Here is a 14,844-nt window from a genome sequence, read left to right on the forward strand (position 1 = left end):
GAAATCAAATAAATAGTGCCAATAAGAAAGCAAGAATCCCTAGAAAATTTATAGTCTAATTTAATCATGTTTTTGGCCTATTATGTGCAAAGCACAAAAAATGGGGATATCGGCACCTACCACATGTGAAATGCTTTGTGGACCTTCCAGTGCTGTACGGGAGCTATTACTTCTATCGTTAACTGTGAAGGATGGAGTTTATGCCTGCTTATCGTTTACATCTAGGGCAGTCTAGTCAAAGAGGAGGCAAGGAATGCCAAGTTTAGGGAGCAGCAACAAAGCAGGCTAAGCTGAAATGAAGGGTAGTTTAGTGGAACGCAGGTAGTTTGGTGGAAGATGAGGGCTAGCACCAAGGCCTAAACTATGTGTTGCCTTTTGTAACTCAGGAGGGCCATGAAGAAAATGATTCCCCAGTGCCAGGTTCACAGTCAGAGAAGTCCTAAGTACTCTTCACTGTATCTGGTCAGTTGTGTTGGGGAGAGATGGAAGCAGAATGCCACCAAGATGTTTCTCAGAGTTTTGGAGCTACCCAAACATATCCATGTGCTTTCTTCAACATACTTAAGCTATGTGCACTAAGTATGTTGGCAAGAAACAGCTGGACTTTTGTGAACAAAGGAACTGCCTTTAAACAGCAACTGGAGTAGAGAAGACATGATTGCCTTTGCAGTTGGCATTTTGATATTGGAAGCTCAGGGCTTCAAACTGCAAATACAAAACCCTGCCCCCCATTACCTCCTTCCTGTACTAAACGAAAATGAGAAATACCTCAAGGACAAAACCCAACCCTTACAAGCCCACCAATCCAGCTCAGAAAGGGCTGCTATGGTGCAGTAGCACTCAGTGGCTAAGAGGAGAACGAAGCAGCAAAGAAAAGAGACTTCTGCAACAGCGGACCAACACTCACGGTTTTCCTCCAGGGATGCCGGTCAGGTTTGGTGGGATCGCTGGTACACGCATGTGATGGTGTGGATCAAAACCAACCTACAGTTTTCCACAAGCAAAAGAACAAAAACAAACATAAGCCATGAGGACATTGCTTATTGAGCTCCATATGGTGAAGCCTGTTCTGGTTTTGACTTTCAAATTGAAAAGGAAGTTATGTCCCTATACAATGGAATGTGTCTAAACAAAAAAAAGAGGGCTTCAGTTACATGTAGCTGAATTTTATGAAAATACAGAAGTCCCTCTGTTAATACTCCTAATGTTGCAAAAATTCTTCATACCACCCCATCTACAAGGGACAATGTGAGGATTCTCTTGTATGCTATCATGACTCTTCTAAAGAACAAAAGCCCTAGAAATGTACCACAGGAGATCTTCCATAGGCAGCGGCGGCAGCGGCAGCAGCTGCAGCCGCACTCATCTGAGGGGAGATGTTATGCAGACCAGCATATGCAGCTCCTGGACTGGTCAGCTCCCCGTTCATCCCAGCGTGTGGAACAATGCCAAATGGAGCTGGATATGGACACGGGACGGCCATAGGGGTTCTCAGGCCTGAAGCTAGAGGAAAAATGGCGGTGGGAGAAAAAGAAAAGAAAGAAAAAGGGTTCTCAAACAGAATCATAAGGACACTAATAATAACATCCATGCTAGAAACCAATTTGTTTTAATGCTTTGAAAAGTCACTCAATCCTTCAATAGGTTCCATTCAAACTCTTTTATAATACTTCCTTTTGTCTAGCTAAACATCACAGGCAAGGTCATCAATACTCTCAAGAATAAAGTTGTAACAGACAAAAGACAAATATATTCAGAGAGCAGACATTGAGTCGTTTGAGGTTTTCATTTGATTTTGTTTACAAACCTAATGGGTCAACACCTGGTGGTTTTCCAGGCACAGGCCTTAATCCTGGAGTGGAATTACTGCCTGGGGTCGGAGCATCAGTTCGTGGAGTGGGAGTGTTGGATTTTGAAACAGGAGTAGTAGACTTTTCATTCTAACAGAGACAAAAATCAAAGGCATTTATGTTCCTTTCAAAACGACCTATAAAGATTTAGAATTACTGTGTTAATGAACAATACCATAGATCAAAATTATATTAGGTAAAAAAAGAACATGCCCTGCCCATTAAAAAAAAGTTTCTCACAGCAATGCAGTCAGCACATGGGAGAGGACGGAAGGGGATGATTGAAAAGCTAGAATTACCAGCAGGCTTGAGTCATTCCTTTCTAGGTAACGGGTCTGAAGCAGGCAGGAGCTGACTGTGACTCAAAAATCATTGCTACCTGACTGTGACTGCCTCCTTGCTGGTGGCTTATGTTTAAAAGAGTAAGTGGTTTAAGCCTGGTTCCCAGTGGAAATGCCCAAGTCATAATAGGCTTCCTGGTTAGCAGATTTCATTAGAAAGGGACCAAGCCTATACAGTCATAAAGATTCAGCCCAGAGGAGCTTCCATTAAAACAGAGTTACGACATAAGGGCAGAACAATGATGGATTAAAGAAAAAAACACACACACACACACACACACACACACACACACACACACACCACTCCTGTACCAGATATGCCCTCCAATCTGTAATCTGTAGACAAAGAGAGGAATTTTCCTTCCTTCTCTGAGTTATCTCATAAGCAAACTTATCTTAAATTTTCTTAAAGGGTAGGTTCCAGAGACTTAATTGGTCATGGTAAATGTGATTAGCTATAGCCACAAAGAAAGAGAGGGCAGGGAGGGGAATGATCCTGACTTGTAGCAGCTTTTTTGCATTGTGATTTGTGGTAGGAGTCAAAGTAGATTCTTGTAAGTGACAGATTACTTTTTAGATAGGAAGTGAAAATTATTGCCGCTGAATATAGCTTGGTAATTCAAACAAAGCTAGCAACAAAATCGTATCCAAGCTGAAAAGTGAATTTACCATAAACCACAAGCACAAAAATCTCTCTGGAACACCAGACTATACTTATTCATTTTCAGGACGACACATTTCACTCCATTTCCCCATCTCCTAACTCCCATATCCTTGCAAAAAGACGCACAACACAAATGTATCCATCATCTGCAGGTTAACAAATTCTCTCCCTTCCAAAAAGACCCTGGTCTTACAGTCTTATCAACCATCTATTGGATGGGAACAAAGGGAGTTTTCAGTAGGCAGCTGTTGAATGCCATACTGGGGAGAGGAGAAGGGGGAATAAACCCAAACATCTTGAAAGAAGACACCCTAGAAAAAAACAGTTAAAAAAAAGTGCTGCTTACAAGGCTAAGTTCTTTGGATTTTGAGGAAGGAGTACTGCTGGAAGATGCAATAGAGGCTGGACTAATTGGGGCATCTTTCTTGAGCAGACGGGTCTTGTCCAGGCCATTCTCTCTTGGAGAATGTGCTGGGCTCCCTCGAGGGGAAGAGGGATCCTACAAATAAACAACATGGACATTAATGCAGCACCTGAAGTCACAAAGCTACAGTCCAGGAGGATAGAGGAGGAGAAAGGGAGGGGTAAAAGTGCTTATCTGAGAGGATTTAATGGCCTTATGTACAAAACATTTCCAGTCCATTCAAATGCTCAAATAAAAGATTCTAGACTTGCACCAAAGGGAAAGTACTATAGTCCTTTAAAAAAAAAACACCAAAATTATATGATCCCACCAATAGCTCTATAAGATGACCAATAGCTTTGTGTTTTATTCAAGATAATTCATATCAAAGGGGAAAAAAGTTTAGATATTCTCAATAATAATAACTGTAAATCATCTACTGAAGTCCTACTCGGCATGATGGCATGGAGGTGAAGCTTGGTTCTCGGCACTGTAGTTTGAGAGAACAAGCTCTGGCAAACCCTTCCCAGGCTGGAAAGTCCTCAAAATGTGCCTGCTAACAGACAGTCTATGTCTGTCAACAGAGAACCAGCCCAGATGAGTCTGGAGGAGCTCATTACTAAAAGGCTGGTTATCAGGTGATGATTGGGGGAGTGGGGGGGGGGGGGGGGCGCGCAGCTCAGGGCAACTCCTTCAACTATGTCCTAAGGCACCAGGGGGTTGTGATCTACATTGTTTCAGGCAGTTCCAACACAGATGAAATCATAGCCCCTTGAAAGATAAGGATTATGTTAAAAAAAAAAAAGAGCCCCAAGATGAACAACAGCTGGGTCCTAGCAGAAATTCAGAAAACATTCTGGATGACAAGACCCATTATTTCATAAGTACATCCGGTGTACATCAGAAAACAAGAGAAGTGCATTCGTCATCAGACAGGCGCACGTACCTCATTGGAAACGTCAACTACCAAGTTGTCGTCGCTCTTCTCTCCGTCACTGTCCTGCGTGGACAATTGGGAAGACGTTTTGTTGTTGTCTTTTCAGAAGAGAATTATATTTTTAGACAGTAAAGTTAAATAAACCCCTTCCAAGCTCCGCAATCCCATCGAGGTGAGGTGAGCCTTCTCAGGCACTGAACAGCTCTTGGTAAAACTTTTGATAGCCTAAATATACCACACGACATGATAGGAAATTGCATTCTACTGATTATTTCAAATAGAGCATGGCTACTTACAACCATCACTTATAGCAATACTGCTAGTTTCTCTTGCCACTTGCCGCTGGGCACAAAAAGCCATAGATCTGTAATGTCTCTAGCATGGGGAGAAGAAAAACTGCCCTATTTAAATAAAGTGGCCATCTGAAACAGATGCTCAGGATACTTGCACTATTCACCCAAACTGGCAGCAGCAAGAACAGTGACAAAACTCAAATACACAGTAAACAAAACAAACACAAACCAAAAACTCACTTCACGCTTTGAAAAGCGGGGATTTAAATAGGGTACTAAAAACTATACCAACTGTTCAGCATTTCATTTTTTAAAAACTTTATTGCCCCCAAATCCTAGTTTTAGACAGAGAGTTAAAGAGAAAGTGGCTATTAGTATAGCACCGAAAAAGAAGACTAGCATTAACCAAAGTGAATATGAGCTTACATAACGAGTTGTTATTTCCTTTTCTTCAGTTTTCTGTTTTTTGCTGTCTGATGAATAGTCTGTTGAGTTTCTGTGCTTCTCTGCAGTCCTGAAACTGGCAGATGGGGACACAGAAGAACTCTGAAATTAGAAAGGTGAAGAGGTGTTGTAAGTTACTATACATTTAATGCCACTATTTTTCTGTTCAATGAAGACTTTAATTTCTTTTTTTATTTTGGAATAAACTATTAGGAGAAGGGACAGAGAGGGAAAAGAAGAAAGGGGAGCAGAGAGAAGAGGGGGTCTGAGGAGTGGAGAAAGAGGGGAAGTGGAGAAAAAAATAGCAGGGGAAAAGGGAGAAAAAGAGGGAGAAAGGAAAAGGAAAGAAAAAGTATGGGGGAAGAAAAGAGAGAATGATGAAACAGGAAGTCATCGCAAGGAAAACCAGTTTAATCAAAGAAATGTTTTTAAAATCTTTCACAGATATGGCATCTTTAACTAAAATTATAAGAATGAAGAAAGGACAAATTGATGATACTCTCAGCACTACCATTAAAAAATGCAAATATGAAGTTACACATGACAGTTATATGAGATTCCATGCCGTCTTGGGAAGGGAGGGGGAGGGAGGGGAGAAAATCTGGAACTCAAAACTATGTAGAACCATGTGTGGTAAACTAAAAATAAATAAATAAATTTTAAAAAAATGCAAATATTTCAAGTGTCTCTGGAGAACCATGTTTAAATATAAATAAAAAAGTTTATCCTATGTCTCAACATAGGATGTTATGTGTGTGTACATATAATATATATAATGTGTGTATATATATGTATATGATTTCTTCTGTATGAAAGACAAAAAACTCTTTGGGAACTATTTTTAGGGAGGCAGGGTAATTGTGTTGGGATCTAGTAGATTGAGATTATGTACCACCCCCCCAAAAAAAGAAAAGCGATTACATCTGTTAAGAGCTTAATGCACTGTCCTTTACTGATTCTGGGCAAATTACTTAACCTCGGTGTTCAAGGCAACTCTCTAAAGGGGGAAGGGAACAAGTATTTCCTATGGTGCCTACTATGCATCAGGCACTCTGCTAAGCGCTTTTTATACATATTATCTCATTTCATCCTACTAACAACCTTGAGAAGTAAGTACTATTATAATCCCCATTTTAATGTTGAGGAAACTGAGGCAAACAGAGGTGAAGTGACGTTCCCCCTGTGTCACATAGTGACATAACTGTCACAGGCCAGGTTAGAACTCAGGTCTTCCTGACTCCAGGTCTAGGACTCTCTCCACTCTGCCATCAGCTGCTACAACCTTAAGCTGCACAGAACCTGCACTGGTGGTGGGAGTTCTCTGTACCAGTGAAATCAAAGGTCTACTATCTGCATATCTACTACCTACATATCCCTGGTTTGTAAAATTTTATTTCCCTTTTAAACTTCAAGGTGTTTGTCCCAGGAAGGAGCACATATTAATTATTTCATGTGTCAAGCAGTACAGCTCGAGAGCTCTCTGCCAAGTGGATGGCGGTGAAGGCAACAAAGAAATCCTTTCAAGTGGCAGAGAGGAAGGGCACTGGTACCACTATTGAGTGGGAAGCCCAGGAGGAAAAAAAGTCACACTCTTCTTAGAAAACCTAAACTTCCTCCTTAGGCCTCAAAAGGCTACAGGGAATGTACATCTGATGCAGTCTGGTGCATTACTAACGAGTGGCTGTTACACGAACATGGTAGGTGTGCCTTGGTAGGCACAGAAGGATGGCAGCCAGAGTTCTACAACACCCTCTGAGGAGATTTTTTTTCTTTTGTGTATTATTAGTCAAGAGTTTACCTTTTGTTGGAATTAACTGAAATTCTACTAATGGAGATATTCTATACAAAAATATTCCATATGAAAGTATATCTAAATACAAAATATATTCCAAATAGTACAATTCCAAGCTACATTATTAAGAGGAGGACTTCAGAGATTGTGGTGGGAATGTTTGTGTTCTGTATTCCAGTAAATTCATTAGGAAACATTCCAGGGTTAACTGTTTACATATTTAAACCTGGCTAAAAATGGAAACTTGAAAATAAATACCAACCCATGTAAATTTAATTCGCTAACACTGAGGAAATGAACAAAGCCCCATTTCCGCCCTCAAATTATTAAAAACAAATGTCCAATTTCCATATCGTGGTTTTAGGCACAAGAGCCAGGTGACTACAATGAGAAGCGGAGCTCTAGCACAGGACAAGACCGTGACAAGATCTAGTCCATTAACCCCCTCATTTTACAGATGTGGAAACTGAGACTCAGAGAGGGGGCAGTCATCTGTCGCAAGGTCAAACAGGGGCTTAGTGGCAGTCAGACTCAGACACGGGCCTCAGGACTCCCAGCCCCGAGTGTTTTCCACTATGCTACATTGGATTTACATGTGAAATAAAGACATTCCTGCCATGGAGAATAGGCTTAATATATCAGAACAACTACCCACAAGGAGAAAAGATGAAACAAACCAACTGTGACTACTTTCAAAACCTCAGTATTCTAAGCCTTATTATTTTCTGCAGAGTCTGTATTACCCATAAATGGACTAAGGAACTGCCTGTAAGAAATGATTTGAGAGGTGCTAGGAACTGCCCTCCTCATCCCATGTTTCTAAATAACACCTCCATGATGTGGGCACAATTGTGACTGAAATTCTGTTCAAGATTCAGTCCTCTGAGTTTAGCACTGCCCTTTCCTTTGCTTGTCTTTCAAGTTTCACAACAACAACATTTTGCAAAGATAAATAAATGTGAAAGACTTAATTCTCATCAAGGCAATAACCAACCACAATTCCAGGGGCCCTGGGATGAAGAATGCTCCCCAATCTCCTAACAGAGAAGTGACAGACTCAAGATGCAGAATGAGAGGAAAAAAACATATTTCGGATATGGGAAATATGAAAATGTTTTCCTTGACTGTACATATTTGTTACAAGGGTTGTTTTTTTTTTTTTGGAAGGGTGGGGCTAGAGAAAATAAATGCTGTTAAATTAAAAAAAAAATCTTCTAATGAACAGATTTCCCTCCTCAGTAAGGAAAGCACATTCATTTTCTAACACTCTAGTGTGAATTGTAGTTTACAGAGCTGCAGTTAAAAAACTGTAAGGCAGCAATAAAGTACCAGGTACCACAGTGAGAAGGGAAGAGGAGAGAGTCAGGTAAAGCTTATAGAAGATCCACTCCTGCCTCTAGGGCAGGGCCTCACTGAATTTTTAGAGTGCTTTCTCTCAAAAAAAAAAAAAAAGTATGAAATATCCTTCATTACTCAGTTCCAATGCCAAATCCAGAAGAGCTCCACGTTCTGTCCTCTCCCCCTTAACCTCTCTGTCCTTGTCTTAATGTTCAGCTCCAACAGTATACTTTTCTAAGAAACTGTAAGAAGTGAACACTAAGATGATTAGCACAGAGTTGGGGTGGATGCTTCTGATAGATACACTGTGTGGAATTGTTATACTTCTGTTACAAGAAATAAAAATGTTTCTAAGTAATGATGAAATTGCATCTAAAATAAAGACACTAAATAGTGATGTTTACTGACACTTGGGCATCTATTTCCATTTTTTATGTGCGTGATACTCTGCAGTTTCATTTTTCTCTATCTGGTTAGTTTTGTTCTAGGAATACTTTATTCTTGGATTTTACTGCTTAATAAAGTGGTGTGGTACCCCCAGCAGAATGATAAAGTAGTTAATTATCGACAGAATTTAAAGGATGATCTCCACAATGGGCACTGGGGCAACGTGCAATGCTTAATGACATAATTGCTTTCAAGTCAAATCAGACTTGGCACAGACTCCCATCGCAAATCTTACAAATCCTGCATTCTGTGAGTGAAAGGACACTCCGATCTTTTCTGGAGTGTGTTAACAGCAATGATTAAATAAACACTGATTAAAACAAAGCCAGGCTTCTCCAGAAAAACTAATTTTAAAATATTTTCCTCCCCTCGCCCCACCCCAAATCCTACTCTTAAGATTTTTTCCCCCTTGCATATCAAATATAAAGAACTTATTGGAGTTGAATTATTACTCTAGAAAGACAGGAACAATAAATGGGCACCATTTCCTATTCAAGTTTTATCACTGGGAAATTTCAACAAGTTTTTTATAAGGCAGGCTTATAATTAGCAGTAACCTACTTAGCTAGCATGAGCAAATTCACAGTATGGAAATTGCCAATGAAAAAGACACAATTTTGTGATGAGATGTCTGTTTTTAAAAAATAAAAATGAATATACCACAGAAGTAGAAGGATAAGTTGCAAATACATTTTTAACAAAATATAAAACTACAAAGCTGGGAGAGAAACCTCTAAGAATGATCACAGTCTTTACTTATATTATGAAACTCAACTGCTTTGGTAATTTGATGAATGAATTAGTGAAAAAGCATTAATTGCTTACCAAATGTAGTTCAATATAAGCATTAAGGATACAAACAGAAGGCAAAAGGGTCTATTCAGAAGGAGCAAACACATAGAAGAGGTTTCAGTTACAAGTCGTACAGAGAGGCTACCGACTCCTTAGGGTGCAATGGAAGAGCAGATGGCAGTCCATCTTCTGTAATGTTATTTCCAATGATAAAAGTATATTCCTCTATGACACTGAACCATTTTATGGTACCAAGGACTTTGGTGGTGGGAACTTTCTTTCCAGAGTCCTTCCATGGTTCTGGGCTAACATCCACTCAAGTCCAAGGGGAGGTTGTGGTCATTATACCTGTCTGGGACATGCCACCTTCTACAAAGAGCTACCCTAGACAGGTATTTCTATTCATTACAGACCAGGTTCTTTTGAGGACCCAAGCTTAGATCTTACAGAGAAAGCTGACAGCACAATTAACCTGACCAACATTTTTCTGAGGCTCTTGACTACAATGAACAAATGATGGAAAATACTAACAGACTGAAACAGAGGGCTCATTTTGACTAACTACAATAAACAAAACTGTAAGTAAATGATTTTTTAATAATCATATGGTCCTTGAAGCTGAAATTCAGTTTTTAAGCTTTTTATCTTATTATGCTGGCCATAAATGAAATCTAGTGAGGTAGAATCTTCTATTTTAAGTCTAATCTAAAAGGGATTATTCTATGCATTTATAAAGGTTATTCTTTTCCTCAACTGAGATATTCAGAATCATGACACCAGCACAACATGGTACTATTGATGGAGGCAGTCTATAATATTCTAATGGAGCTGAGACTTCACTCATGTGAGAACTCCCTCCCACAACCTATCAGAATTCTTCTTGCCTGACTCTTGTCTATAATCTTCCTACATTCCTCATGTAGGGTTGACCTGAAGGCCATTCTCCTGTCTTCTCGACATTGTGTAGACACCAACGTACCACACAGGTTGTCCATCATTTTGGTTATGATTAGCCTACCTTTTTTCTGGTCATACATTTCTCCAGTTATATCCTTTCCACTGCTTCTCTCCTGAACAATGCCTCATTTGTAATGTTATCTCCACCATATACCATGCAATATATACATATATATTCCACATACCATGCAATCCTCAACTTTTAGTTCTTCAAAGGCTACAGTAGTTCCTCACTTGCAGTCATACACCATCACTGGAAGAATCTATCACCTTAAAAAATTTCCCCTACTTAGCCTCAGGTAAATCAGGCAAAGAACGACAAGGAGGAAGAAGACTCTTCCACAGTGCTATTTGCAAAAAAGCACCCATGACTGATATAACTCTAAGACTGTCACACTGTTACTTAGGTTTGTATTTGCAGCAAAAAGTTTAGTCATTACCAAGGGGGAAGGAGGGAGGAGAGCACTAAAGACCAGGTAATAATATTGGTTTGTTAAAAACTAGTGCCTTGATTAAACTAGAATGATTCTCTCTTGAAGTCTAAAGAGAAAAAGGTGAATGATCCACACTAAAATATCATTAGGGGACTAATTATGGAAAGCACCTTCTAAGGGAACTCAAAGACCACCTAGTTTGATAACACATGCTGACAAGTATTCATCCACTCCTCATCTAGGAGGCCTCCAAACATGGAGATGACTATCTGCCTGCCTGCTCCAGTTGTTATAAAGGGTTTTCTCCTCCTCCTGAAACCAAGCCCAAATCTGCTTCTACACCATCCACTTATTCTTCCTCCTAGCTTTGTTCTCTAGGGCCAAGGCGATCAAGTCTACTGCCTCTTCTACTTGACAGCCCTGCAAATATCTGATGACCGCTATCAAGTCTAACTCAAGTTTACTCTTTTCCAGGCTAACTGTTCTGAATTTTTTCCTCAAATAATCCTAGTATGGCATGGTTTCCAATCCTCTAACCATCTTGGGTTTCCTCTTCTTAACACCTTCCAATTTGTCAACATCTTTCCTAAAATGTGGTGCTGAGAAGTGAAAAAAATACCGGCCTACCAAAAAGGATGTCCTGTCAGGGAGTCTGGAATCCCACCATATAACCTTTTTTGGCCTGTGTGCTATCAAGAGAATATGGCCAAACTGTGGAAAATCTTTCTGTAAAAGTTAAGCCCACTAGCTCATACATAGCCTGTGATGAGAACAGGCTCCTAGACAAGAGTTCAAGACAGAAGTAGGACCTTTGACAAGAACATGAGAAACACAGAAGGAACAAACGAAAGCCAACACTGAGGCAAACCTGCTGTGGGCCAGGATGTTAGTGGAACTGGCGGGGAGGAGAAGACTGAGTTAACCCCCACATTTCCATACCACCCTCCAATGCTGTTGTAAGCTAAGACTGATAAAGCAGACCTAGACTAGCCTGATTTAATTTTGCCTATAGGTGGATTGATTGGGGTCTCAGCTGTGGGCCCTTTGGGCAAGGAGGACATAAAAATAGTTAGGACTTTGTCAGGGAGCACGTGAGACAGCAGGGAACTTCCTGACCTCCTGCTCTTACCTCTTTGCTGGCTGCTCTTATCTGTTCTTAGGGCCTCGTGGGCTGGTTTGACTGCCTCTTGGATTGCTTTTACTGGGGAATATTTGAATTGTTTATTTGAACCATCACACTCTGAGTGATCCATTGCACCACGATTAGAATGATGCCAGGACGCATACAGAAGAAACATTTTCAATAAGTATCCAGATAAACGATTTCCTAAGCAATTCATATTTAACCAGAACGATGCATTTATAAAGTTATTCCAATTAAAATTTTGCTGAAATATATAGGTTTGTCAGTGTGTCCCCTTTCTCATAAAGCATAATTAAGGGGATAAAAGTTCTAGATTAATCAGAGTGAGAAAAAAATGAAAAAGTACTAGGTATGGGACAGGTCAATGTAACTAAAACAAAAAAAAATTATTGAAGTGCAAATTGGCTAAGAAAATGTGTAGCTTAATGTACATTAACATGTAAATGAACAGAGCATGGGGGTAGAAGGGTGAGGAGAGAGCTAAAAAAGGCAGAACTTCCAAACAAACTACTATTTGTGGCAGTCTACTGTTCATCACAGGTAAAGGGATTTTTTAAAAAAAGTCTACCTGATTAAGGAAATAATTAACACACATAAGCTATAAACAGCCTTCATAGAGCCCTCTATTTTCAAATCAACATAAATCAGATTTCACCTTCACAAAGAAGTTCAGGTCTCTAAAAAACACCCAACAATTTTTCAGTGTTACTAACTACTGGGAGAACCTTTCAAAATATTCCCCGTGCAAAGATGAGGGGCTTGTTCCATTTGATGTACTACCCTATAGGACATGCTATGAATAACATGCACTTTAAATTCCAAATTCCAGCTATAGTGTTTTCTGCCCTATTCACAGGTTAAGGAAACTTTGGTTGCATATAATAAGCCAAACCATGAAATCTGAGAATCAAACAGAGTTAATCTTTTCTAATATGGGCATAGCATGGGATTAACATAACACCATGAGTCATAATACAGACATTACATAAAATCCTAGATATTTTTCAGTTTCCAAATGTTTTTTTTTTCAATATTCAAGGAAATATTCTTGGTTTTGTCCTCTATGTCATCTATTATTTGCTTGGTAAAAATATACCAATAATTTACAAAGTATTAACAAAATCTATTTCAAATTAGAATGTTAGTTTAATGTCCTCTTGAGATTTCTTACTTGTACTTTCTCCTTTCCAAAATAAAACCTTTTGCCTCACCCCAAAGGTATTCATTAAATACAGTTACACTGGTTAACTGGTTGATCTTGGTTGGTGGTGTGCTGATGAAGCTAAGGTCATAACCTTCACTCAAAGCGGGCTAGTTAATCCCGGTATTTTCCACGACCATTGGGCTATAGTGACACATGCTGCTGCTGGTCAGAGAAGGAACTCAAGCAAACAATGGGAGTAGAAAGCCACATATTTTACTGATGGACGTTGGGTAGCACTATCTTTGTGAGCAGGGTATTATAATACCTTTCAAATGATCAAATGAGATGATATTCATAAAAAGCTTAGCCTAGGCACCATGTAAATGCCATTTCCCTTTCACCCCTTTCTTTCAAAGATACTGAAATCAACAGGTATAAGTATATAATCCCAAGTTCCATCCTATTCACTCCTAACTTTTAGTTAACTCAGAAAAAGGTCCTCAACACCAATTATGCTACTGAATTTAAAAGATAAAAAAAATTAAATCAGGACTTTCTTATAAAATAACAAACACTGTAACCACTTGGTCCTCCCCCACATGATTGATAACCATCAGAAAACTACAAAACTACATTTCCATTACTTCATTATACTAGGGCTCTGATATAAAATAGTCCCATGTGCGCTCTGAAAATAACTGGGATACTCTTGCTCTAACACTCTTCTTCCTTACAATGTAAAATGCTAAAGCTTATCAAAGAAAGAACCAACATTTGGTGGATATAGGTTATAAGCAGAAAAGCTGTTTAGCCTCTCAGCTGCTTAATAAGTGTCCAAGTGGGCCAACAAGACTATCCAACGAGCCGAATGGCCTGACTGAGAACACGGCGTAGGAGTGTATAGCTGCAGCAGCACTAGGCACAGTTACCCTACTACAACGGAAGGGATGCCGCCAAATTCCTCAAATCAGTAAAATACTTTCTTCTTTTCGCATCATTGCTCCCTAAAATGTGGCAAAGGGGCCGCTGGTGAGACCACACTTTGGTTCTCCCTCTTCTCTCTCTTATACATTTGATATTAAGGATTCTATGTCAAAAAGGAGTAAGTTCATAAGAATTGAGAAAATGGTAGAAAGTAAAGAACACCATAAAATGACAGTCTAAAAACAACCTGAGACTACAAAAACAAATGATATGTAAAGGACAGACAAATACACTTCTCTCCTACTTTACTGCATTCACTTGAACGTGGCCTATGGAAAATTTTAACTGAGGTCAAATTTTCTTTTAAATAATATAAATTGTCTAGATGCATTCAGTTACCGTCATTTATCATTTGGTGCCATATCTTGCTCCCAAAAACAATGCTGTACATACACAAGCCCAATAGTCTTAAAAAACAAAAAGGGTAGAATATCACCCCTTAAGCTTCCCATGTTGTCTAGTTGGCTATAGTCAGTCAATATGAATTTGTTAAATGCTTACTATGTGTCAGGCACGGTGCTATGCACTCAGGTTACCACCTCCCCCCAAAAAAGGCAAAAAAGTCTGTCCTAGAAGAGCTCACAATCTAATGATACACACAGATACAACTCCACATACGCACATGCATACCTAGTTCTATTCTTAGATCAAAATATAAACAAACTTCCAATAAATGCCTTAAAAAAGGCTTAAGGTAGATGCTTATAGAATTTAAGTGATTCATCGTTAACACTCGGCAAGCTGTAAGTTAATGGACCAGAATCCTCATTTATAAAACTAATAAAATTTATTGGAAAGTCTTTTCACACTGCTATTCCCCCCCCAATAAACTGTTTTAATCTACTTGAAAAGCTGAACATTTTTCTCCCACCGAGTGTTA

General features: G+C 39.3%; 1 protein-coding gene across 4 annotated transcripts in view; it reads right to left on the minus strand.

The window, feature by feature from the left end:
- Window positions 1-14,844, minus strand: part of LOC118831324 (transducin-like enhancer protein 4) — a 154,563-nt gene that overhangs the window by 15,600 nt on the left and 124,119 nt on the right. For 3 of the 4 annotated variants that reach the window (XR_005009135.1, XM_036738616.1, XM_036738615.1), the window contains exons 9-14: window positions 4,915-5,034; window positions 4,205-4,258; window positions 3,202-3,354; window positions 1,808-1,940; window positions 1,310-1,503; window positions 908-984 (exon numbers count right to left, since the gene is read on the minus strand). Coding sequence is in view for 3 of the 4 variants with exons in the window: in XM_036738616.1 (XP_036594511.1) it covers window positions 908-984; window positions 1,310-1,503; window positions 1,808-1,940; window positions 3,202-3,354; window positions 4,205-4,258; window positions 4,915-5,034 (731 nt within the window). In the remaining variant the exon portion in view is untranslated. The remainder of the gene's footprint in view (window positions 1-907; window positions 985-1,309; window positions 1,504-1,807; window positions 1,941-3,201; window positions 3,355-4,204; window positions 4,259-4,914; window positions 5,035-14,844) is intronic. The other variant, XM_036738617.1, reaches the window with a different exon arrangement.

This window comes from Trichosurus vulpecula, chromosome 9 (assembly GCF_011100635.1).
Source record: "Trichosurus vulpecula isolate mTriVul1 chromosome 9, mTriVul1.pri, whole genome shotgun sequence".
In the NCBI taxonomy this organism is placed as follows: Eukaryota; Metazoa; Chordata; class Mammalia; order Diprotodontia; family Phalangeridae; genus Trichosurus; species Trichosurus vulpecula.